Here is a 27,672-nt window from a genome sequence, read left to right on the forward strand (position 1 = left end):
GCCCCAAAGCCTACATTTAGCTGACTTAGCTCACACGAAGTCGGCTTAGTCTATGTATAACCATTTAACCTGGTTTGTTCCCTTTAAGCACAAGCTTAACCCATGTTTAAGCTGTTTTGTCCACTAAGTGCTCGATTAGGCTTTGTTATGGTGTGGGCAACATGGGCTACTTGGCATTCGGGCTAAGCAGGCTAAACAGGCTCACAGCTTTGGACGTCACCACATTAGGGTTAATGTTTCCAAGCTAAAAGACTTGTCAACTGTCACTACAGCAATAATATTACAAATACAAATTTAAACCAACTAAATGTGGTAATATTTATTAGTGTTATTGTTACTTTTGTAGCCAAAACTTTTCTATAAAGTGGATATTTGGAATATAATGCGTTAAATACTGCCATTTACATCACATTGTTAGTCATAGATTGCGTACTTTGTAGGAACGTCTGCAAAACATGAACAGAAACCACTTGACTCGGCTCGTTAAAAAACTTTGCCTTGCGTTTATTTGGTCTCAGACTCTCAGGTCAAATCTCGTGCGAAAACTGGGGTGGATCCCCCTTTGTATTTAGAAAAAAAATTACCAACCGCTTGAAATAAACTTAATGCATTTTTGCTGATTAAGATGCAGAAATTAAAGCATTTGTGTCAAGTTATTTGTGTTGGTGTACTTAATGTATCATGATCACGTTGAAGAAAAACTTGGTAGTCCAAGTTTGCGATCACAATATTAAAAGTTTGAGCATAAATCGCAACAGCAACCTAAATCTCCAACGCTGGTGACCCCGACGTTTGGCAAACCCACGATAAGTTAACATTGAATGCAAGTGGCCGACTTCAAACACAGGTTCAGTTCATAACGCAGTTCTCACTAAGTCTATTATAACATATGGTGCAGTACACAAACAGATCACAGGGGATATCATTACTTAACTGCGATTTCGTGGTTTTTATCCCGTTAGCGTCTGTTATAATTGTATGGAGAACTTATTAACAAATTCTGAATCCTCGTTAATTCAAACTGCTATATAATTCCGGACTACCTGTTTGTAATTTTGACAGTGTTGCGAATGCAATGGTTTTTAAATATATGTTTACATGAGCCTCATTTAAAAAACTATATTCCTAATCACACAGATTCCTCGTCACGTGGGGGCGCTAGACATAGAGTTTTAAAATTCTGGCCAGTTTTTCACCAAAGTTAAGACAAACGGTGTAGTGACCAATCACTTCCTAGATCTAAATCCTTAGGTATGTTCCGTTTGGGCACAAATACGTCCTTGGTGACTTTGTATTAACTTAATAATTAAGTTGAATTGAATTGTGTATTGAATATCATTCGTAACAACACTAATATGTACGCATAAGTACAACCGTCAACGGCAAACAGTCAACAAAAGGTTGAGTTGAGTTTATTTCGTTTGGTGAAAGACATAGCGACACAATTGCACTGAACAATCACCAAGCCGGAAATAGCTGCGCAACGTTAAAATGTAATGGGGCGAAAAAAGTGGACGGCACAATTGGTGGATAGTGATAAAACGCGCTGCAGCTACACCGTATTATAAGTCGTTGTGTCGGATGCTCACAAGAGAGTAAGTGTGGCGCAAAGTGAGCATAACACGACTGGGGGAAACGATGGTGGGACCAGTCGCGGGACCCTAGAATCTAACCACCCGTGTTAGGGAAAGAGGATGGGCTTTGACAGGATTGTATGCAGCTGCAAGAAACTAAATGCTGAGGTTGTTCATTGGTTCACTCGTTATTACGCTTAAACGAATAAAAATCATAATCCCACAACGGAGAACACTTAAGGCTTAGATCTAGCAAGTAAACTAGTTGAGTGGTGAAGTGGGTTGCAACACTACTGTTTTATTAAACACATACGACAAAACCGTATAACGGAGAAAATACAGCAAGTCAGAAAACCCGAAGAGTGGAAATGATCGAAATTCCAAAGAGGAGATTCAAACCGGCAGAAAATGTTGCAAAACGAAATCTGAGAAACACAAAAACCGACATGAAAAATTAAGTTAGAACCGATTTCACCGGAATATTTTAGTTTCAATCTGGTTAGGGCCGGTTTCTGCCTCCTGGCGAACCTCAAAACCGGTTTTCAAAGGCTACAGCCTTTCCCTTTTTTCGCTTTTTTGGGGGTCAAACTTTTGAGTTAAAGCATGACTTTTTATTGTCAAAACTTTATTTTGAAACGGGCGCCGGGTCGAAGTAGAAGGGCTACCACTGCAAAGTTTCTGGAGTATTATAAACAAGCTTGACACTTGTGGTTTTACAGGATGACCGCAATGCAGGTGAGAGGACATTTACAAGCTGATGAAGGTCATGTGAAGGTTACAGACTCGATGCACTACTTTACCGTTGGCAGCAGAAACTGAACCATTTGTCCTTGACACCAGTTTCCATTTCCCACCTTTGGGGATTGAGTTGTGGTCTGATGTTCTTCGATTTGTTGTGTGAATCCCGGTAAACGTAGCCCATGTCAGGATTCCTGTGAGCAAGTACTTTGTTAGAAAACCAAAAATCTAGTGGTTGTGTTTTGTTGTAAAGGTTTCACACCGTTGGCTAAAATATAAACTAGTGGTATAATATTAAATATGACTATAGACAGCTTACATTTAACTAATGATTCGACAATAAAAGAACTACAAAATGAAATCTTAAGGCTATGTATTTTACAATGTGCAGGAAAGAAATTGATATTAAGTCAAATTTTTTAAATTGGTATAAAACTCAGACTTTTACTGTAGACATGAAAATTAAAAACTGAAAGGTTGTATTAGCACTATAACCTAATTTGAAATGTTAATGTATTCCACGTATACTTATCTTATATTGGGTTAATGTATACTTATCTTATATTGGGTCCCATATTAGTCATTGTTGTTTATATCCTTAGGTACCTTTACCCACCCACGTTGTAAATAATACATTTCAAAAAATAACCAAGGAAAACAATATTACCAACATTTGGAGGTTAGTGGGGGTAAGTGTTGGAGCTACAGGGTGAAACACAGCAATTGACAGCTATAAATTGCAAATTCTCCAAACTGTTGAAATCCTCTACATTTTAGACTATGTTAAAAATTTTTACCTATTTTAGGAGCTAGTTGGGTATCTGATTGTGTTCTACACCCAAACATATAAAAATATGAAACCACAATGACCCAAACTACTGCCCTGTAAAATTGTGACCCAATCAGCAACTGTTAAAAACCTTGACCACTAGAGGTATTTTGACCACCTCTAAATGCTTCTGACATACATTTTTTTTTCTTTTTTTTTATTTCTTTTTCGCTATGTAGAGGCCCCGCCCCGCCTCAACCAGTGACGACCAACCGATCGTAGTGTATCTGTCGTCTCCTTCCTATGGGAGCTGCTCTTTAGCTCCTTGGGAGCAAAAATTTTTTTTACAATAAATGAAACGCAAAAAAGCGGAAAAATTACGCAAAACTTTAAAGTATACGTAAATGGGAACGAACGAAAGGAAAATAAGAAAATAGAAATAGGGTTACAAAAATGCGATTTAAATGTCGCAAGTTTTGCGGTTAAACAGTTTTATTAGATTAATGGCTCGTGCGAATAAAGTCAGTAACAATGACGTAACTTCTATGTCGCCGTGACCAAAGACATTTATGTATGTAAGGTTTGAGGTTTTATATTAAATAAGATTTCAAATTCATCTTCGTCATAGTTTTTTTCAAAGGTTTTGAGTTGTTGGATTAAATTTTCGTAGATTTTTGCTGCGATTTTTGTGACGAAATGGGAGGGAGATTCCAAGTATTCGTTTTTAATATCCAATTTAATTTTGTTTTGAATAATTTCTGCACGCCAAATTGCAATAATTTTTGTTGTTAAGAGGGGGGTGTCTTTATCAAAAAAGTTTTGTAGTATTAAATTTGGATTTGGGTCGAAACGAAAATCATGTTTATTGGAAAGAATACATTTTAAAGAATCGATAATTTGGATTGGTACATTGCAGTCGATTAGGAGGTGATTAATATTATCTACGTTTTTTCTACAGAGTTTACAAAAAATAAGCCGCGCTCTACCAGATTTTAAAGTGTACATTTTATTTTGTCTCATGAAATCGCCCCATTTATACGCTTTATGTATCGTTAAATAAATATGGTGACGCTCTAAGTTATTAAAAAATTTTCTTGTTCCTTTTTTCAGGCATAAAGCAGATCGCCATTTCCAAGTGGGGATTGAATTTGGGGTCGTTATTGTTTCTGATTGTTTTATTAGTTCGAAGTAGAAGTGCCTGAGTTTTGCTTCTTTCCAGTTAAAATCGGCGTTTATTTCTATTAGAGTATTATATAGGTTATAGATATTTTGCCAGTCGTTGTTGGGTTTCCAGGCGCTTGCTTTGCTGTTGTCGAATAGTGTGGGTTTAATATTTTTAAGCTTAAAACCTAAATTGTATGTCGCCCATTGTTGCCATATTTCTTTTAATTGTTCAGCGTTTAGTAGGTCTCGCATTTTTTCAAGTTGCGTTGCGTCAATTTTGGTTTGGATATCTGGCATTTTTAATCCGCCATTTTCAATTTGTGCTATTAGTTTTTTTCGGGATAATTGTTCCAATTTGTTTGGGTGCCAAAGAAATTGAAAAATGATATATTTCAGTTCTTTTATGTGAGTTTTTTGCGGTGGGAAAGCCCTAGCGAGAAAAAGGATTTTTGGGATTATTAACGTATTGATTATCGTTATTTTTCCTAGAAGCGATAATTGTCGGTTTACGAATTTGGATGTTACATTTTTGGTGTGGCTAATGTATTCTTTCCAATTTTTGTTTATGGGCCAATTTGAGGTAGTACAGAGGATGCCTAATATTTTGGTTTCGTTTTTCAAGAAATTTGGGTAAATTAAATTGATGTCAGATCTTATGTTATGTGAGAAAGCGATAATTTCGGTTTTGTTTTTATTAATTTTTTGTCCGCTTGCTAATTCGTATAAATTCATTTGGTTAAAAATTTCATTTAGAGATGGTTGGTCCGAAATAATAAATGTCGAGTCATCTGCGTATTGTTGTAATTTGGTTTGTACGGGGCCAATTTTAATTCCGTTAATTTTTGGATTTCTGTTTGTTGTGGATATTAAGGCTTCGGTCACGGCTACATACAGGAGCATAGAGAGACCACAGCCCTGCCGTACACCGCGTAGAATATTTATTTTTTTGGTTAAGATTCCGTTTATATTAATTTGGCTGGTAATATTTTTATATATTATTTTAATCCATTCAAGGGTGTATTCATTGATTTGAAGTTTTTGGAGAGTTTTGAACATGAAATCGTGATTTATAGTGTCAAAGGCTTTCTCTATATCAATTAAAACAAGTGCGAGGGGACTGTTTTTTTGTTTGCAGAATTCTGTTACCGATTTAATGTTGTAATGGATATGCTGGATATATCTTTTAGGTAGGCCGCACTTTTGTTCGATTGAGATTTTTTCGTTTAATTCTCTTTGTAAACGGTTTGCTATTGTTGTGCTAATGATTTTATAGTCTGCATTAAGAAGTGAGATTGGACGCCAGTTTTTAATTAAAGTTTTATCTTGCTTTTTTGGAATTAGTTTTACTATTGCATTTTTTAACGAGTCGGGAAGTTCTTTTTGGATGTAGATGTTAAGAGTTAATTCATGGAAAAAATATTTTAGTAGAGGCCAAAAAGTTCTATAAAATTCTGCAGGTAGGCCGTCTTCACCGGGGGAGGAGTTTTTATTCAAAGCCAGTAAAGCGATTTCAATTTCTTTTAAGGATAATGGGGTGGTTTGCGTATCGTTAAGTTCCGGATTTGTTTCAATATTGGATAAGAAAAGGTTTTGTGCTTGATCTGTGGTCTTTCCTTTATCTTGCCATAGTTTCGAATAAAAATTTTCAATTTCGCTTACAATTTTCGTTTGATCGGTTTCAGTAGAACCATTAATGTTAAGCGTTCGGATACTTGCCGTTTCTTGTTTTATCGTTTCTACGCGGAAGAATAGTTTGTTTGGTTTTTCTTCAGCTAGAATATCTTTAATTCGCGATCTAATCTGTGCGCCTTTTATTTCGTTATCGTCAAAAGCCTTTAATTTCTTTTTTAGCTCAGTGAATTTAATATTTGCGTTTAGATCGTTTGGGTCTAATTGAGCTGCTAAGTTATCTAAATCATTTCTATTTTGTGCGTTAATTTTTGCCTCGTCTTTTTTCTTTTGTATTGCAAACGTAATAGAAGCCTTTTTTATTTTTCGTTTTAAGTTTTCCCACGCAGTAATTGAGTTTTCAAACGCGTCTCGTTCGATTTCAAAGTTTTCTATTATGTTTCCTATTAATTTACGGTAGTTTGAATCTTCCAAATGGTTTACATTTAGTTTCCATGTGCTTTTACCCCATTTGTTATTTCGATCCAACAAGAACTTAGTCGAAGGTGCGTAGCAGTGATCGGAAAAAACTATTTGTTTGTGTTTAAAGTTTGCTAGTTTACTTAGTAAATTGATACTACAATAAATTCGGTCGAGTCTGGTAGCGGAATGGGTTGTGATACGGGTATAGAATTGTTTGTTTGGGTAGTAATATCGAAAGCAGTCGGTGAGTTTGAAATTTTTAATTGTTTGTCGCCAAAGGATTGCGTCTTTTTTAGTTCGATAGGAATTTATCATAGCGTCGGATTTTTCGTCTAATAAATTAAAGTCACCAGCAAGAATTTGAGCTTTGTCCGGGTATTTTAGTAAAAGGTCATTTATTTTTGTTATTTGGTCAAATCTTTGATTTGCGATTGCAGGCGTGTTGCCGGATGAAAGGTATAAGTTAATTATCATCAAAGGGATTTTGTTTATTTCGAAAAATAGTGTTTGAATGCGGTGTGGGATTACGATTTCGTGGTGAAAGTTTATTTCTTGCCCAAAACTTTGTTTGATTAAAATAATAGTGCCGTCGAGTTTATGTTCTTTTTGGAATGGGTTAGACCAATGAGAATTAAAGAAATAAATTAAATTGTTTTTTTGAGACCAGTTTTCGAAAAAAGTTTTGTTTAATTTGTGTACTTCTTGAAACAAAAAGATATCCGAATTCGATTTGCGTATAAAATTTTCAATGTGATTGTAGTTGCGTTCGAAACCGTTTGTGTTCAGGGATACAATTTTTAGGTTATTGTGCGCCATGGGAAATTAGAGGGAGGAAGAGCGTGTTCTGTTTTTAGTTTTTTTAGTTTCTCTGTCGATTAAACTGTTGTTTCCACTACTGTTACTGCTGTGTTTCCGTTTTGTTCCTCCATCTTCTTCTTGCTCTTTGTCTTCTTCTTTGCTTTGCTCTGATGATTCATCTGTGTTGATTACTAAAGCTCCATTACCGTCTGGGGAAGATACAATGGGAGAGGCATGTATTTCAGGACTGATAGTTGTGTTGGGAATAACTTGGGCGTTTCTGAGTGCATCTTTGTTTGGCTGAAGGGGAGTATGTAACGGCGTCTGGGGAATTTCATCATTAGAGGAGCTGGAGTGTGAACCGAATTGTAATTGTTTAGCGGCGCCAACTGCAAAGAGATTTCGAAGTGTAGGACTTGGAGTTGAATGATTGTCAGCTGGGTTTTGGTCAGATTTTGGTGCCCGGTTGGTTGTAGAAGGGGTTTTTTCAGGTATAGACTGCGACACTGGTGGTGCAGAGTTCAGTAGGTCTTTCACAGGTGGGGTGTTTCTGTTTGGTTGAGGGGTATTGAATTGAGGAGAAGAATTTGAGACATCTGGAAGAGCTTCTTTTTGTTTTTCGGAGTCAGGGTTTATTGGTTGGTTTAAGATTTGTGTCTTTTTCTGTTCGAAACCAGCAAGAAAGTGGGCTAAATTTTCTGGACCTTTGTTGTTGAATTGAAAGCCAAGGGGGGTAGATTGTTTGTTCTTCTGAAATTTGTTTTGTTGCTCTTTTTTTCAATAGGCGAAGCGTAGGGGCAGTCAGGTAGTTTGTGATCGAAAGCCTCGCAAAGTTTGCATTGGTCCTTTTTTATGCATTGGTTAGACCAGTGACCTCTTTGCTTACAGGTTTGGCAGACCGGGCCGAATGATTCACCCGGCTTGACAACTTGGATTGTATGCCCAAATGCTGTTATTTCGCTTTGTATGTTGGTAAGTTCAATTCTTTCAAGGTATAAGTTCATGTATCCGTTGCATATTGTGGGGAAACTTCTATGGGTTAGAAAAATGTGCTTGTAGTAGTTGCCCCATCCATATGTTTCGCAAATATGCATAAGATGTCGCTCATTAAACTCAAGTGGGACTGGAAAGAGGGTTATTTTGGTGTTGGGCCGGGGGGGTTTTTCGGCAAGAAGAGTAATTTTGTCGTCTCCATTATTCCCAAAGGTGAGGCCTCTATGGAGTCTTGTGTAAAGTTCAGTGTGTCTCTCTGTGTTTATTACGTCGTTTCTAAAAGTGATTTTAAAGATCGATTTTTTGCGATTAATGCATCGCACACCCTCAAGCGCATCTTCATAAAAGGGAAGAATCCCGTTGCGGGTGAACAGCGCGATGAATTTACCCAGATCATAATATTCGTGTGATTTTACGGTAATATGCAGCGTTCTATCTTCCAAGAGGTGTCGTTCAATGTTGAGGACCATTTTTGTAGTGGTTTTGAAAGTTGTAAGTCGATAAGGTAGGTTGCAGTTAAAGGGTGGGGGGGCGCACGTTTACAGCAAATTAAAAATTATCAGAAAAAAGGGGGAAAGTGGGAGAGTTCTTTTTAAATATTAAAAAAGCGGAGGGGGGTTATGCGATTTAAATATTAAATTGTATACAAGAAAAAAATTATTCGGATATCTTTTTGTTTTTTGATTTAAGTTTTGGGCAAAAATTAGAATTTAGGGCGTGGCAGGGGTGTGGCCTGTTTTGATTAGTGTGACAAAAATTGGTTTAAACTGGCGTGGAGGTGCTTTGTGACTTTAGGCGGCGGACAGATAGCAAAGGACGAGAAAAACAATTAAGTCGGCGGACTTAATTGGCAAAAACGTAGATAAGGAAAAAAACACGGGGAGGAGCCGAGGAGCCGCTCGCAGGCACAAGCCGGGGAGCGGAGGCCAGGGAGACTCGCCGTGGGAGAAAAAGAGCGCTCTTACATTTTCCTCTTCCGGCGCCGCTAAAGAGCGGAGGCAGAAGCGTGAAAAAGCAAGAGGGCGGAAGAGACCGGGGGGATAGAGAGCACTAGGTGGCGCGACAAGCCTTAGGGGCAGGGGACACACACAAAAGGTTTAAGTCACTATCAACTATCTACTACCAAAAGCCACGGGGTATTTAAGCACGAAAAAGGGGGTTACCGGTTAGGGGGCCTTAGGGGCGAGTTAAACTACTACAAACTACAAAGAACTTACAAGAAAAAAAACAGTTACCAAGAAAAAGGGGGTTACAAGGCGGCCTACACTAGAGTTTGTGGTAAATCTAGAAAGTAATAGAAGGAAACAAAAAGCCATGCAATGCGCCTTTGCGCCCACTAACTGAACAAAAAACAATAAATAAACTAACAAGCTGCCTGGGGTTAGTGCGTTAAAGCAAAAAGTAAACAAAAAAGCAAGCAAAAGATAGCACACCAAACATGCAAGGGGTTTTTTGATTCTATTGAATGTGCCAAGGTCAGCGTATGATGCTTACCTTATTCAAATAGAATGATTTATTCAAATTCTGACATACACCTGTAATTGCCATCTGCATAAATACCCCATGTTTTGCAAACAGATCACAAATCCAAGTAACATATGTTCTAAATTTTTCATTTGTGGTGACCTGAGCTTATGTACAGATGAAAAACACTTTTGGGGGTTAGCAGCTATCAAGGGGTAAATACCTGGGGTTATCAAGACAAACAAAGTGGATGACACATCCACGTAACCATATCTACCATCTGTGATTTTATCTAAATCCATAAAACATTTGATGAAAAAACGAGTTGGACAAACTTCTGGGAAGAAAAAAGGAAAAACACAAACAAACAAATTGAATAAAATCAAAAGGTGTCCACTGTAGAAAAAGGACCCCATAACTATTATTTGTGTAATAAACTAGAAGGGTGGCTTAGCACATATTGCCCTTGCATATACGCTATAACCTATTTTAAAACATAAATATATTTCCTTTGCTTATTTTGTATTGGGTCCCATATTAGCCATCATCATTTATAACTTTAGTAGTTTCTGCAGGCAAAAACTCATGGGTCCCCACACATGCAAAGTTGAAAATAATGCAATTCAAGAGATAACCATGAGAAAGTCGGGTGTTGTAAGGTAAAACACAGCGATCGGCACTGGGCTTAAATAATTATACTATGTAGAATACAAACTATAAAATTAGATTCACCCCAGATATTGTTTGAAGTATGTCCTATTTAACGTTTTAAAAAACTGACCCATTTTAGGGGGCTAGTAGGGCAACTAATTGTGTTCGACACACAAACTAAAAAATATATAAAAACCATAATGACTCAATCAACAGTACTGCAAAATTTCAGCTAGAGGTATTTTGAGCAACAACCGTCACTATTTCTGACGTCATAGGGCTGTTAACAAGCCTCTAACTGCCATGGCGCAAAAACGACCACCAAGCAACCCACCAATGAGCAACATACAGCTGGTTGCCCTTGTAACACTATTGCTCCAAAGAAATATTTCATTTGTGCTGCCCAGTAACATACAAATATGTTTTACACTTTGAGGACTTGTGGGGTAAATGTTAGGACTACAGGGTTGAACACAACAATCGACACCTATATATGGCATACTATACAAGAATCCAAATTTCAGCCAATTCTAAAACTGTTTAAAAACTCACCCATTTTAGGAGGCTAGCGGGGTAAATACTGGGGTTATCAACAAAAACAAAGTGGGATGCACATCAACATGTATATATCTACCATCTGTGTAAATTTTAGCCAAATCCATCAAACATTTGATGGAAAAACAAGTCGGACAAACTTTGGGTAAAAACACCCATTTTAGGGGCCGAGCGGTGTAAATACTGGGGTATAAACAACAATACTGGGGTATAAACCATTTTAGGGGCCGAGCGGGGTAAATACTGGGGTTATCAACAAAAACAAAGTGGGATGCACATCTACATAACTATATCGACCATCTGTGTAAACTTCAGCCAAATCCATCAAACATTTGATGGAAAAACGAGTCGGACAAACTTCGGGGGAAAAATACCCATTTTAGGGGGCTAGCGGGGTAAATACTGGGGTTATCAACAAAAACAAAGTGGGATGCACATCTACATAACTATATCTACAATCTGTGCTAATTTCAGCCAAATCCATCAAACATTTGATGGAAAAACGAGTCGGACAAACTTTGGGAAGAAAAAAAAAGGAAGAAAAAAAAGAAAAAACAAACACTTCGAGTAAAATCAATATGTGTCCCCTTCAGGGAAGGGGACCCATAATTATTATTATTAATAATGCATCAACACCAACTTTATTTTTATGCAAAGTGAAATAAGCAATATCTTCAATGGAAAATGTGAAGGTTGATGCCCAAGTTAAAGTTAAACATCATTAGCCCAACTGGGGTGTTGATAATTGATATTTATTTAAAGTACAGGTCTTTCAATGCTTTACAAAACAAAAGTAAAGTTGCAAAAATGATACATGGAGCCACACAAGTTAGTATGAAATTTTACTGGTCCACAAGCTTTGTAAGAACAACTGATCTGAATGAATATGTCAGCATTTATGCCACTTAAAGTACAGATGTCAATCTAGTCCTGAACTAAACCAAATGTACAAAAAGAATACAAAACAATGTGACTTACTTGCATAGTTAAGTTTTCCAGAGATTGTAAAGTTGAAAATCATGAGCTTCACAGCATTGGAATGTTGATGGCTGTCTATAAAATAATGTGTAAGTTGCATAGTTGGCAAAAATTTTTGGTTAAACTAGTTTTCAAATAATAGAGTAAAGAACAAATTTCCGATGGTACCTGGCTATATATTGAGTGGAAAGAAATGAAGAAATACTGAAGCATAAATTCTGTGCAGTTGAAAACTTAAAATGCATGAGGATGCCCACAGAACAAAACTCAGGTTTTAGTTGCAATACCAGGGTTTTGTAAACACTTATTGGTGTTATACTTTAATGTACAAATACACAGGTGGGTAACATTACCACTGAAAGTCCAAAAATAATTAAACCTAATCACCGCATGAGATGCACGTAATACCAACTCCATTATCATTCAAAACTGAAATTGTTTTTTTCTTTCACTTCCTTGAAAGTGCACCTTTTCTGGAGATTGTCTAAGTCCAAGTTAAAAACCATCAGCATGAGTGAAGTGTTAGTGTCCAGCACTGGAGCAAGGAATTGTCGGACATTTGTAGAAGACGTCTCCCTGTGCCAGTAAAAGGGAGAGTGGAGCTGCAAAACAAGTTTGTTAGAAAATCATTGACAATAAATCTGAGTTACAAAATTACACTGGGCAATATGTTTAACCCAAATTACCAGGAAAATACCCTACGAACAAATCCATTATAAGACAGCAAGAGTAATCTTCTAAAAGTCTAATTTAGGTCAAATATGTACAGTTTAATGCAAGAAATTTCTGTGGAAAATAGGTTTACCACAAAGACAAAACTTGAAATCTAGTTGTACCACACAAAGGAATACAGATGTGAAATTTATCAAACGGTAGTAAATATGGCATTGATAGTAATTTATACAAATAGGCAGTTGAATGGCATTAAAATACATCTAAAAAAAGGAAATAACATTGTAACTTACTTTACAAGGATGACAAGAATTCAGCAGTTTATCTTCTCTGGAAATTGAATTAGTTGAACAGAATGAGCTGAACAGAAGAGTTAATGGTCAGCACTGAAATATATAAGGCTTAACAAAATAAATTACAAAAAAACAAAATCTATCACTTACTGGTCCAGATAGTTTGCAATTGTGTCTGTTTCATATACAACAAGTTTGTTGCAGAAACAAGCAAACAATATTTTTCTTTGCTTCCTTTTTAATATATTTATTATTGTGATAATTATTCTGTCCTTTAGCAGAACATGTTATTTTCCCTTCATCACAGCAGGCAATCATTTTTAGTTTGAGTTTCTTTAGCAGCAGCAATATTTTTTACCTTTGACTGAAGCATTAAGCTGGTATCAATTGCAGTTTAATACCACACCAGTTTGGGTTTCTGGATAAAAATAAATTTGTGATGTAACCTATTGTGAATAGCAAAGGAATATTATGGTAATGTTTCACTTACTGGTTCAGGTAATCTTGAGTATTTTGATTTAAAGTGTGCAACTCTGTCATGTGGCACTTTAATTTTATCTTGTATGTTGTGCAAACAACCAAGCAAACTATTTTTAGCTTCCTCATCAATTGTGTTTCCTCTGATGTCAAATACTTTTATCTTAATGAAAAGAAATCATTTAACCTTTTTTCCAACTTGTGTACATTTTAATGTTTTACTAAAACTTACTGGTTGTGAAAGTTTGGAAATGGCTTCTGCAATTTTACAAATTGTAACACTTGTCAGTTTACAATTCCTCAGATTCAGTTCCTCAATATTATGAATACAGGAAGCTATTGCAGATGCACTTTCATCAGTGACTTTGTTCCCACTAAGGTTCAATACTTTAATCTGTAAATCAGATAAACAAAATGCGATAAACTTGCAACACAATAATCATAATTTTAAAATACTTAAAAGCTAAAACATCTTAGTTTCCTAAGAAGACAAGTTTTTTTTGAAAAAAAACTAAATTAAGCTTAAAGCAAAATATTTATGACCTTAATTGTTTTGAAACTTACTGGTTGTGAAAGTTTGGAAATGGCTTCTGCAATTTTACAAATTCCAACACTTGTCAGTTCACAACTATACAGATCCAGTTCCTCAATATTATGAATACAGGAAGCTATTGCAGATGCACTTTCATCAGTGACATTGTTCCCATCAAGGTCTAATGATTTAATCTGTGATTCAGATAAACAAAATGCGATAAATTTGCAACACAATAATCAGAATTTTAAAACACTTAACAGCCAAAACATCTTAGTTTCCTAAGAAGAAAAGTATATTAAAAAAAAACTAAATCAAGCCTAAAGCAACATATTTATGACCTCAATTATTTTGAAACTTACTGGTTGTGAAAGTTTGGAAATGGCTTCTGCTAATTTACAAATTCCAGCGCTTGTCAGTTGACAGTTTGATAGATCTAATTTCTCAATATTATGAATACAGGAAGCTATTGCAGATGGACTTTCATCAGTGACTTTGTTCCTGCCAAGGTCCAATAATTTAATCTGCAAAACAAAACATATTTAGGGCAAATATGTAACAATGATCAAAATTTTAATATCTTTCAGCCACAAACCTAAATCCAGAATTTGTCAATAAACCTAAAAATTGAAGTTTGTTTTGATAAAAAAACTAATTACGTTTGAAGGGATTTATTTTTAACATTTACATTGTTTTTAAACTTACAGGTTGTGAAAGGTTGGAAATGGCTTCTGCAATCTTACAAATTCCAACACTTGTCAGTTTACAATTCCACAGTCTCAATTCCTTGATATTATGAATGCAGGAAGCTATTGCAGATGCACTTTCATCAGTGACTTTGCTCTTACCAAGGTTTAATAATTTAATCTGTAAATCAGATAAACAAAATGCGATAAACTTGCAACACAATAATCATAATTTTAAAACACTTAACAGCCAAAACATCTTAGTTTCCTAAGAAGAAAAGTATATTAAAAAAAAACTACATCAAGCCTAAAGCAACATATTTATGACCTTAATTGTTTTGAAACTTACTGGTTGTGAAAGTTTGGAAATGGCTTCTGCTAATTTACAAATTCCAACACTTGTAAGTTTATGATTTGCTTCAAACCCTAGATCCAATTCCACAATATTATGAGCACAGGAAGCTATTCCAATCGCAATTTCATCAGTGATATTCTTCCCACTAAGATTCAATGATTTAATCTGTATAAAAAAGCATAATTGTCATAAATCTCTGAAAATATTAAAATTCTTTACAGCTATGATGTACAAACAAGTCAACACCACTATCATAAACAGTTTGCAATAAATATGTTACCCTTTTGCAAAAAAAAGTACACACAACACAGCAAAAAAATATGTTAGGCCACCATTTGATGACATCATGTTACCATAAATAATGGACAGTTTTTTCCCCTCCCAATCCATTGTTGCACAAGCTACCTCTGGGCAATGTGAAATTAGGTAACAGCCACATATTACAAACAAGCCAACATGGAGTGGTTTATTACTGTCAGTTTTGAGTGTAGTATTGTTGCAGAAGGGTGGTGGGGTAATTGTTGAAGCTAAAGTAGTGGTTCTTAACCGAGGTCCATCGAACCCCAGGGGTTCAGCAATGCAGAAACAAGGGTTCGACGAAAGTATTTTTGAAATACAATACAAAAACTCGTTTTTGTCAAACTTTAGGGTCTATAGTCGCTAAAAACAGCAATTTGTATTTGCTCAATATTAAAACACTGGAAGGTTAAACTTAGGCAGGGTTGTTTTAAACTGCACTAAACAGTTTTTGTGGTACTAAAAAGAGTATTACCATTTACCAGCCTAACAACCATATGTATCGATTTTTTGTATACCTATTGTGTGCCAACATGGCGAACAAAACAGGTACCACAAGCATCACAATATAGATTTTGACATCATAAACACTTAACACTGATCTCCTCGCTGTGCAGCTTAATCTGTGCACCAAACTAGAAATAAATCTGAGATTTTTGGGCGCTATTTGATGGTAAATATATGATATAAACCAAGTATTTTAAACAAAAATAAGCATGCAAATGGCGGCCGTTGGTGAAATAAGAATCTGCAATGCAGCCGTCCTAGCAAAATGGTTGTACACCCCTGCACTAAGGTTTTCTTTTCTTTTTTGACGTAACAAAGAGCATTGATTGCGTTGTTCGTAAGCAAAAAAAAAAAATTGTTGGCAGCAAAAACTTGTTATATACTTCATCTGTTTTATGTTTGTGTACAGATCCTAAAAATACAATGCTTTATTTTGGTAAAAAACAAAATTGCCGGTTAAGCAATCATGAAACAAGTTACTTGTATTATTATGTCAGAATTTAACAAAAAGACAAACAGTAACCACTATGTGTTGCCACTACGTTTGAACACAAACTAATTGACCCACCAAACAAAATGGGTTGAAAACCTAGGCCTGAAAAATATCATAGGAGTTCAAGCGTTATAAAAAGGTTAGGAACCACTGAGCTATAGGATGAAACACAACTATTAACATCTATATAAAAGTGGTAAATTCTACAATCTATCTAAATTCCATACAATTTTAATATCGTTAAAAAAACTAGAAGGGTGGCTTAGCACATTTTGTGGTTGAATTTACACTATAACCTATTTTAAAACATTAATATATTTCCTATGTTTATTTTGTATTGGGTCCCATATCATCCACTTTAAAACTTTAGTCGTTTCTGCAGGCAGAAACTCATGAGTCCCCACACATGCAAAGTTGAAAATAATGCAATTCAAAAGATAACCATGAGAAAGTTGGGTGTTGTTGGGTAAAACACAGTGATCGGCACTGGGCTTAAATAATAATACTATGTAGAATACAAACTATGTAGAGTTATGTAAATTTAGATGCACCTCAGATATTGTTTGAAGTTTAAAAAACTGAATAGTGGGCTAATGGGGTCCGAAACACAAACTAAAAAAATATGAAACCTCAGGGACTTAATCAATATGACTGCAAAATTTCAGCCCAATCCACCAATGTTCAAAAATTTCGACTACTAGAGGTGTTTTGAGCAACAACCGTTAATGTTTCTGACGTCATGGGGCCTGTAACAACCCCCTAACTGCCATGGCACAAAAATGTTCACCAAACAATCCACAAAGTCACAAACGAGTAACATACAACTGCTTGCCCTTATAACACTATTGAGCAACAGAAATCTTTTGTTTGTGGTGCCCAGTAACATACAAATATGTTTCACACTTTGGGGGCTTGTGGGGTAAATGTTGGGGCTACAGGGTTGAACACAACAATCGACAGCTATAAATGGCATACTCTATAAGCAAATTGCCAATTCTGACAATGTTTACAAACTCACCCATTTTAGAGGGTAGCGGGGTAAATACTAGGGTTATTTGGACAAACAAAGTGGGATGCACATCTACATAACTTCATCTACCATCTGTATAAGTTTCAGCCACATCCATCAAACATTTGATGGAAAAACGAGTCAGACAAACTTTGGGAAGAAAATAACCCATTTTAGGGGGCTAGCGGGGTAAATACTGGGGTTATCAACAAAAACAAAGTGGGATGCACATCTACATAACTGTATCTACCATCTGTGTAAATTTGATCCAAATCCATCTAACATTTGATGGAAAAACGAGTCGGACAAACTTTGGGAAGAAAATAACCCATTTTAGGGGACTAGCTGGGTAAATACTGGGGTTATCAACAAAAACAAAGTGGGATGCATATCTACATAACTATATCTACCATCTGTGTAAATTTCAGCCAAATCCATCAAACATTTCATGGAAAAACGAGTCGGACAAACTTTGGGGAGAAGAAAAAAAACAAAAACAAACAAACAATTTGAGTAAAATCAATATGTGTCCCCTTCAGGGAAGGGGACCCATAATAATGCACAATTTGAATAAATGTAGGAGCTGCAGGGTTAAACATAGCAATTGACACCATTAAATGGCATTTTCTAAAAGCTGTCAAAATTTCATTCAACTAGAAGGGTGGCTTAGCACATATTGCCATTGCATATACATTATAACCTACTTTAAAACATTACTATATTTCCTACACTTATTTTATGATGGGTCCCATATTATCTACTGTCTTTATAACATTGGTTGTTTCTGCAGGCAGAAACTCATGGGTCCCCACACATGCAAAGTTGTAAATAATGCATTTCAAGAGATAACTATGAGAAAGTTTGGTATTGTAACATCAAACACAGTGATCTATGCATAAACAAATATGCTATTTGTATGCTATTTGTTGTTGTAAGGTAAAATACGGTGACTGGTACTGAACATAAATAAATATGCTGTATGGACTACAAACTATTCAAATTTCATTCCATTCATCCAAATAGCATATTTATTTACGCTCGGTACCGGTCACTGTGTTTTATCTGACAACAACAAACTTTCTCATAGTTATGAATATTCATTCCATTCATACAAGGTTTTTCTCTGTCTGAGAAAAAGGGTTCCTTTTAATTCAACAATCAGTCCCTTTTAATTGCGAATTGCACCTGATTGTAGGGGGTAGTGGGGTAAATGATAGTGCTACAGGGTAAAACAACAATCGATACCCATAAGTGGCACACTCCAGAAGCTGTCTAAATTTTATTCAATTCAGACATTGTTTAAAAAATTGAGCCATTTTGGGGGATAGTGGGGTTGATGTTGGGGTCAAAGGGTTGAACAAAACAATAGACAACTATAAATAGCACACTGTATAAACTGTTGAAATTTTATCCAATTCGGACATTGTTTAAAACATTCACCAATTTTAGGGGGCTAGAGAGGTAATATTGGGGCTACGGGGTTAAACACAACAATTGACACCTGTAAATGACAAATTCTACAAGCTGTCCAAATTTTATCTAATTCCGACACCGTTTAAACAACTCACCCATTTTAGGGGGTTAGTGGGGCAACTAATGGGGTTCTACACCCAAAAGTAAAAAAATATGAAATTACAATGACCCAATCAACAGTTGTGTAAATTTTTATCCCAATCGGCCAATGTTTAAATTTCTGGCCACTAGAGGTGTTTTTAGCAACATTTGTTAACACATCTGACATCATAAGGCTCTTAACACCCCTCTGACTGGCATGTGCAAAAACGCCCTCCAAGTAATGCACAGAAAAAAGAATCGGCAGAAAAAAGAAAAAAATAACAGAGTGAAATCAAGATGTGTCCCCTTCAGGGAAGGGGACCCATAATAATGGCACTGTTTTCTCTGTTAAGTCACTCGTTTAAGGAGGCTAGTGAGGTAACTGATAAGGATTTACACCCAACCATTTGAATATGAAACCACAAGGACTTATTTGAGAATCCTGTAAATTTTGTCCCAATCACTTAAATTTTAACCACTAGAGGTGTTTTTAGCAACACATTTTTCTTTATATTATATTATAGTGACAACTAACCAATCACATTGAATCAATGTTGCCTTCTTCCTATGCAAGAATGCATCTGGCAGACAGCAAAAAATATAATATTAAATAAAAAGACCAAAAACACAGTAGTCAACAATGGGACAGGGTTTTGCTTAGAAGAACAGAAAGTTACGCAGCATTTGAGAGAGGGACAGAAAAAGAAAAAGTTGGATTCACAAGTAAGCATCAACCCAAAATGTTTTTTTCCAAATTCATCTTGCATTATTATAGTGGTACATACATTTACAATAGTAGAATGGAAAAAAGACTCCACTTTGACCTCAATATTGGTGTCCAAGGCCAGTTTTAAAATGGTTGAAACTTTTCCTACAAAAAGCCAAATAGAATTGCAGACCCAAGCAAATTAAGAATCCATGTTGTGGCAATGGAAAAACTAGTCCATCTTAACTTTGTTTCGCAAAACATAAATGGTAGCCAAACTGAATGACCTTAGGACAAGGTTTTTTGGAGCAAGCTATTAACCCTGTATGCACAACACACAATTAATAGTTTGTAGCTGTATTCCACAAATCCAATTGCTGCCTTTATTAACAATTGGTCTGACGTCTCATACAAGGGACAAAAATGTTACAGCTTTATTTTTACTAGAACATTCTCTGTGACACACATTGTCATGCAAGAAAAGGAAAAGAAAATGAGTAAATCCAACTAAAAGTTACAAAATCATTTAAAATACTATCCAATGCACCAACCAACAAAATATAAAACTCCCGGGTCATGTACTTTCGTAAGTAGAGCCATTTCAAAAATGTTTTAGGGGCCTGTGGATGGACTGCTGTGTCTATCTAGGGTAAACTTTGGATAATTAAGTAACTAACTACCCAACATATGTGTATAATTGAATACCTTTTTTGACCAAAAAGCTGCAACAAACAGACAAAAACAATTTGTGCCCCCTCAAGGAAGAAATCAATAATAATTGCAAACTAATTTGCTAATGCACTTACATTACAATATATTCTGCTTTACACAACCAATCTATTATAGATCTTGAATCTGATTTTTAACAAACCTTTATGTTGGGTTTCCCCAAATTTTCTAAAAACTCTTTTAAGCTGCCATGAGGAAATTTGCAGTGCTCTGAAATCTTGATGTCATGTTTGGTTTTACAATGACTCAGCACTTCCATAATGCTTGAGACATCAGTCAAAAGTATGTTGCCAGTTAAATATATGTGCTGGGGTAAAAATTGGACAACTTCTTGATAAAATTCTTTTTTGTTAATTTCTTGCAACCATGAGCAGACTTGCACCAGCTTTACCCTGCTTATGTCTTTAGTGTTTTTTACTCTTACTTTCATCTCATTACAAGCAAGTTTCAGCAATTCAGTTTTCTTAGCCAGGAATTCTTGTTCATTTTGATTTGTTGTAAAAAAACAACTTTTTCCAACTTCATGCACTTCTGAGTTGAACAGACCAAACACAAACTTGGTAACCACCTCCCATCTGTCACTTTTAAACTGAGGAATGAACTCACAAAACTCTTCAACACTTGAGAAGTAAACAAGGTAACAAGCAGCAAAATACTCTTGCCAAATCAAATGTGAAAAGTTTATCTTTCTGTCACAGTCAAGAATTTTCATTCCCCAATTTTCATCTGCTACAAAAGCTGAAAGTATGTCAATAAATGTTTTAATGTTAATCCCCACATTGTCCAGATCTTTCTTCTTAAAAACAGTTTGTTTCTTCACAAATCCATTCCATGCCAACTTGGCAATTTTATCCATGTATTTTCTATCTTTAGCTATTCCCTTTACAAATCCATCAGCAAAATAATACTTAAACCCTTGTGCAAAAATATGAGTAAGGGAGTGAAATCGTTCACTAGAATCCTCCTTTAGACTTTTCCAAACAGCAAATGTAATAAACACACATTTAGCTGGCACATAACATGAGTAAGATAAGTTTGGGTTGCTTTCAATGATTTTCCACACTTGATCTTTATGGTCAGGGCAAATCTGTTTACACAAACTCTCTTGAGATTTTGTGTTTAAACCCAAAACTTCAGCCACAAATGACGGTCGCTGATTTGCATCAACCGAGAAAAAATGATTTTGTCGAGATGTGAAAAGCTTTTTTGCATTAGGTAGTATGTCTCCATTCATAAGACCAAATAAATAAAGCAGGGGGTTGTTTTTTTCACGCAAGTTTAAACCACCTTTATACTCTAAATCCCATTCTGTTGAAGCTTCATCAAGGCCATCGAAAGTAATAAACGCATTGTTGGAATCTAAAATTTCTTTAAGTATTGTTTCTTGTAAAGAAGTGAATCCTTCACCATTTAACTTGTTGTATTGGGTGACACCCAGTGAATATTTCAACAGAAAATTGACCAGCGTTACTGGTTTTTGAAAGTTTATATTTTTGACAGAAATGTAAAATATCCAATCCATATTTGTTATGTTTTCCATTTTATTCTGAAGTATATTCTCAGTAATAACTTTGGAAAGTGTTGTTTTTCCGATTCCTGGCTGTCCAATCATGGCAACCACATTTCCTTGGCATTCAGGTTCACCATTTCTACTTGCTTGCTGTTCAGCCAAATGAAATAGACTTTCGACTGAAACTTTATTTTCATCTTTCAAATTAATCGTCTCATAATCTTTTCTTCTGTTGTAATGTCCCTCCTCTTCCCAGTTTTTTGATGATTTTGCAAGTTTTGCCCGTTTCTTAGCTGTCTCATATTCTGCTGGTTGAATTTTTTTACTTGGTTTGTCTGTTATTTCCATCGGACAAATCTCAATTTTCTGTTTTGTTAATTTCAAAAAGTTTTTCGATGAGCATCGATCTACAGCTGACTTTTTCAAATTATTTTTAACCGGTTGTAAATCTAAAAAATATACAAAAAAACTTCTTAAAAGTCAAAACAAACTTCTTAAGATCAAAGTCCATTAAATTTTGTTGGTAACAATTTTTGTTTGTAACAAAATAAATGTCTCCATCAAGTGTATTTGTAACATTAATAGGATGGGATAAATTTCAAGACAGTTTCATTGTCTGGCAGGGGCACATGCACTTCAACACATATTAGGGCAGGGTCACCAACCCTATGCCCGCGGGCACCTAGTCGCCTGTTGGATCATTTCTAGTCGCCCGCGGACTGGTTACAGAAATAGCCAGTTGCCCCTCTAGTTTGCACAAAATGCTGCGCCTTATAAAGATTGTATTGAAAGTGATGCAAGACGGTTATCTAACCATGGGAAATTAATACTTAACAAAGCATAATGCAACAGTCGTGACACACGACTGTTACGTCATGCGCGCGGTAATAAATTTCAGTGAACAAAGTGGTACCGTAAAAAATATGACCAGGTGTCTCAAACACTCAGGTCACATGCAGCCCTCCATGAATTTTTGTTCGACCCTTAAAGAATTTAAAGTTAAAAGTTGCTTTTGACTAGAGGGCTAGTGTAGATGTCCGACGAGCGCCTATATATGATGCCATTCAGTCAAAGTGTTAATTACTAAACCGAGTAACATTTAACAGCAGTGCTTTTTTGAAACGACACAAATTTTAAGCATAAAATGGTGGCAAAGCTGCAGTGACTGTTTTTTACAAAACCTTTTAATTCAAAATATGCAATAAATAAGCGTGCTGAGCTGTTGAAATAACGACAACCCAATGGAACATTCCAGCCACCCACTTTTTCTTCGTGACCTAGTGTGGTAATGTCCAGGACCGCTTCATTTTTAGAATAATAATAGTGTTTTAGTAGAAATTGGGCTGTGTTTTTGTTGGAATAAAAATTGTGACATGTTAATTTGAATAATGCCACTTTGACAATGACACAAAACACTTTTTATATAAACACGTTGTTTCAACATGTTTCTACTGTTTTGAACTGGTAGCCCTCGAGCCATTCAGGTATCTTAAGGTAGCCCTTGGGTTTCAAAAGGTTGGTGACCCCTGTATTAGGGGCTGCAAAGGTGATGAGTTGGCCGATCGCGCCAAAATTTTACATACTAAATGAGTAACCCACTACAAACAATTGCTTAAAATTTCAGCACATTAGGGCTAGTATTTCTGACCTAAAGGACTTGAAAAGCAGAAACCGAATATTTTACCAGTTTAACGAAACCACGCAACATTTTTGACGATTGCTTTGTTTTAACTCACCAATGTCGGGTCTGTCATCAATTCTTGGTGGTTGGAAAGTTGTTCCAGTTGTATCTAAACAATTCACAATAATTCAATTACATTTACTTGCTCCTTGAGTAGCCTCTCATCGTGCTGTAGCCGAACAATCATTTAATGAGCTTTTGACATGATTTTTCTAGCCTTCAAGAATATTGTTTTGCCCAATTTATATGTAACTCAGTAATGTTACTTCATTCTAAAATCATTCTCAACTGTGTTCTGCAATACCTACAAGTTGACCTTCAGTGACCCCTTCATCGTGCAGCAACCAAGCTGACAATGACTGTTTAATGATAATTTCAAAGACGTCTGTCATCTAGTCCAGTGCTCTTCAACCGGTGTGCACAGTGCACCCTAGGGTTTAACTTTTAACTAGAATAGTGGTTTTCCTATATATTGCTAGTTCACATATACTACATCATATTTAATGACGTATCACATATACCATTTACTATATTTATAATGGATATATATATATTTGGCACCTACATTTCATTGGGTCCCTATGTTTTTCCTGGCACTTTATACAATAATTGTTTCTGCAAGCATAATCTAATGGGTCCCCACACATGTGTATATGCGATTTGGTAACAGTAAAAATAGGGCACAATCACTGTTAAACTGGAATAGTGGTTTTCCTATATATTCCATTTTACAGAAACTGTGCCATATTTACGCACCATTCATTATAATTGTACCAATATTTATTATTCAATTATGATATAACAGGCCACAAAAGTATGGTACCAATACTTTTGTGGCCTGTTATATCATAATTGTTTTTGCTAGCAAAAACCAATGGGTCCCCCACACACATATATTTTGAGTTCGTAACAGAATGAATGGCGCATGCATATGCTAGGTAAGAATTTGAATTGCACAGATGACATTTGACGTATTAAAGAAATATTTATAAATTTTTGTTTTGTAACAGTCACAGCCCTTTGTTTGTTGAATTATGAGTTTTAATCCGCACATAGCGTTCCCTGTTGCCGTTAAGTTTCTACATACCAACAATATGATTGCTTTGCTGGGCTTTTTATGTCCAAAACCTGCTCTGAAACAGTTTTATTAACGCTTTCAGTTTGAGAAGTCACATTACACAGGTGTAACAAATCATGCTGCGTTGTCGCTCTGCGTTTCGAAACACAAATAAATTGACCTACATTAACGTTTACAGCTCAATATAAATAACATCGTAACATCTTAATTCCAACCAGTGAGAAAATGGTCAAGTGACGACTGCGTTCATGCATGAAGCAGAGGCATGTTTTCCACGCGCCACTATCGTCAATCACTCCCATTGCGTTAGTTGTGCACTGAGCGAGCGCAAATTTGACAAAAGACAGCATGTAAAAACATACTTTTACTATTACTGAGCCGATTGCACTGAAATTTTTAACAGCCAACAAGGAGCACCCTATCCACAGCTGTTTAAAATTTCAACAGGTTAAGTCTTGTATTTCTGACCTCATTAACATGTGAACAAACAAACAAATATTTGGGGGCAAAGGGGTGAAAATGGATATATACAACTTCAAGTTACAAAATACTTAATACGCTGCAATGTACCAATCAAAAAAGTATGAAACTCCAGAATCATCTGCTGTAGCAAGTATAGCCGTTTAAAAATTTTACGTTTTGGGGGACTGTGGGTGAACCGAGGGGTCAAACGGGGTCAAAATTCACATGGACCATCTTAAGACCAATATCTGTAATAACAAAGTATTGCTCATCCAGCAGTTTTTATTATAAATAATCGACGTTTCGACGTCCTATACAAGACGCCTTCATTATCCTGATGAAGGCGTCTTGTATAGGACGTCGAAACGTCGATTATTTATAATAAAAACTGCTGGATGAGCAATACTTTGTTATACAGTATGCCTGGCAGCAATAGCCTATTTCAATATCTGTAATGTGTGTACATTTGAAAAAGTTTGAACCATTCTTTCTTGACCAAAACGTGGGAACAAATTCGCATTAGACAGAAAAAAAAGAAAAAAAGTATAGACAAAAACAACAAGTGTCCTCTTCAGAGAAGGGGGCCCATAATGAACCAGTATTATTTGACTTTCAGGACATTAGAAAAAAGATGTAGGTTTCAACTAATGTATAAATGAACCCCTGTATTTTTTTAAATGTTGATGTCTAACACTTTCAGTGCGCTTGACCTATATCTACAACAAAAGGACGTTTGTGCAGAGTGCAGATTGGCGTTAATTTATGTTTTTTCATATCGCTTTTGTCGCTTGCTTTTTGCCTGCTTGTAGTATAACCATTAGAACAGCGGTTCATAACACAGGGTCCGCCGTCCTTTAGGGGTCCGTGGGGCAATTTTAAGAGGACTGCGAAAAGGTTGAAGCAATTCTATAATCTTATTTGGCGAAAGTTTGTGCCACTGAATAAGTTTAAATCAAGGTAGAATTGAGAATGGACTGTCTCCATTGCTAGCCTTTATTGCATGATAACTACCAAAAATACAATTGTTCACCCACAATCATAATGTTTTAATCTTGTCTATTTCACAAGCTGTCTTTAGATCAGAGGTTCTTAAACTGGGGGGTGAGGGATTCACAAGGGGGGCGCAGCACAATCTGGCTGCTGAGTTTTCGCCTGCAAACAATTGTAAATGAATGCATAGGAATAATGTCGGCACTGATTTCGAACTTATTGTTTGGAAATTGAAGTAAACTCTTCATTACTGTGAAATGGATGTCCAGCCCACGAGGCGATTTTTATATGGGCGCCAAGATATCCAAAAACCAAAAATTGGGTCGCGAGCCGGATGAAATGACCTCACAGGCCGTAGTTTGGTGGCCCCTGTGCTATTTCGTCGGCGGTACATTTTTTACTTGTTCTTAATTTCGCATCAGAGATTGCCTTGACTTTCAGTGCATCAACAATGTCGAGGCGTCGGGCGACATATGCGTACTTTACAAGAATACTGGTAACGTGGCTCTGTGCGCGCAAAAGCCTTCTTTTTCGTAACTTATCAGTGTTGAAGTGGCCATTTCCAACGTTCGGAACTAACTTGACAGTAGCTTAAAGCGGACCTACCGTGTATGTTGTTTTCGAAAAACAAGACAAACATCATCAGTGCTAATATTTTTAGGGGGGCGTGAGATTAAATAAATACTGTCAAGTAGGGCACGACCGAAAAAGTTTAAGAACCCCTGCTTTAGATTATTATTATGCGCAATTTTGCATAACTAGCTAAAACCCTGCAATCAACTTTCGTTTTTCTGAAATATACATTAAGGCTAAAGGACCGCGGGCCCAGGATATAATTACAAAGGGACTGTTTTAAAAAATAATAAAAAAGTCTGAGAACCACTGCGTTAGAAAGAGCACATGTCAATAGGAAATCATTCACCATATAAAACTGCTCATCAGGTAAATGGTGAACGAATGCCATTTCACCAAGTTGCAGATAACCAAGCAAGCACTGATAAACCAATAAACAAAACTGGTCAACTAAATTAAACTTGATGAAAAAATAGTGCTGTTGCCAGGCGTATATCATAACTTTCCTTTTTTGTTCAACCAGTAAATATAGAATTAACTTACTTGTGTCATGTCCAGCAATGTTAAAAGTAGAATTGTGGAAAACACCACTGATGTGAGGCTCAACTGTTGTTCCTGATGGCTCTGTGAGGATAATATAACAAGTTAACATAAAACCTTTACAAGGATGCAATGTTTGGTTTCTCAGTAAGAGAAGTTAAAAAAACTATTTAAACAAAACTTACTAATGTCCCCAGCAGCCTTGGGAGAGTTGTTGAATTTATTTCCACTGAAATGTGACTGAACTAAAGGCCCCGGATAATAAAAATGATAAAATAGAAACGTGTTTTTATGTTACTAAGTCATTTTAGTGCTGTTTTTGAGCTGTTGTAAGCAGAAAAAATGAATGAAACAATTTTTGTGCCGTTCAGGGATGCGGACCCATAACTACCATTAGTTGTTGTTAACCAACAACTAATGGTGCTGTTAACCAAATTTACTGACAGGTAAAACATCTTGAAGGTAAATATAATCACTTACTTTGTTGATCCAGTCGTTGTTTAGTATTAGCCTTTGATAATAAATTTATTGTTGTTAAGTCCAATGGTTGCTCTAAATATTTTAAAAACATATTGTTGGACTTTAAAATGGGAAAAAAATTGGACTTAATTTGCATAATTTAGTTGACAAAGGCAAAACTTGTTCATCACATAGTTGGCGACGTTAATACTGGGGAGGCAGTCTGCTTCCCGATTAGCACCAGTGTTAAAAATATCACATTAAAGTGCAGCACCAATACCTTGTTGTGCTCCA

The 27,672-nt window shown here is 36.0% G+C and overlaps 1 protein-coding gene and 1 long non-coding RNA gene across 2 annotated transcripts in view; both read right to left on the minus strand.

Annotated features, from left to right (window-relative positions):
- The window catches only part of LOC145232100 (uncharacterized), a 129,856-nt gene that overhangs the window by 87,584 nt on the left and 14,600 nt on the right, over positions 1-27,672 (minus strand). Inside the window, exons 5-9 of the mRNA XM_080096612.1 lie at positions 20,228-22,044; positions 14,785-14,955; positions 14,112-14,273; positions 13,782-13,943; positions 13,450-13,611 (exon numbers count right to left, since the gene is read on the minus strand). Coding sequence (XP_079952738.1) covers positions 13,450-13,611; positions 13,782-13,943; positions 14,112-14,273; positions 14,785-14,955; positions 20,228-22,044 — 2,474 coding nt within the window. The remainder of the gene's footprint in view (positions 1-13,449; positions 13,612-13,781; positions 13,944-14,111; positions 14,274-14,784; positions 14,956-20,227; positions 22,045-27,672) is intronic.
- Positions 1,398-12,804, minus strand: LOC145232107 (uncharacterized). Its single transcript, XR_013860833.1, has 5 exons — positions 12,741-12,804; positions 12,244-12,377; positions 11,776-11,850; positions 2,375-2,506; positions 1,398-1,999 (listed from the first exon to the last, which is right to left on the minus strand). It is a non-coding gene; the product is annotated as an uncharacterized LOC145232107 (long non-coding RNA).

Source organism: Phallusia mammillata, chromosome 6 (genome assembly GCF_965637545.1).
Source record: "Phallusia mammillata chromosome 6, kaPhaMamm4.hap1.1, whole genome shotgun sequence".
Taxonomy (NCBI): domain Eukaryota; kingdom Metazoa; phylum Chordata; class Ascidiacea; order Phlebobranchia; family Ascidiidae; genus Phallusia; species Phallusia mammillata.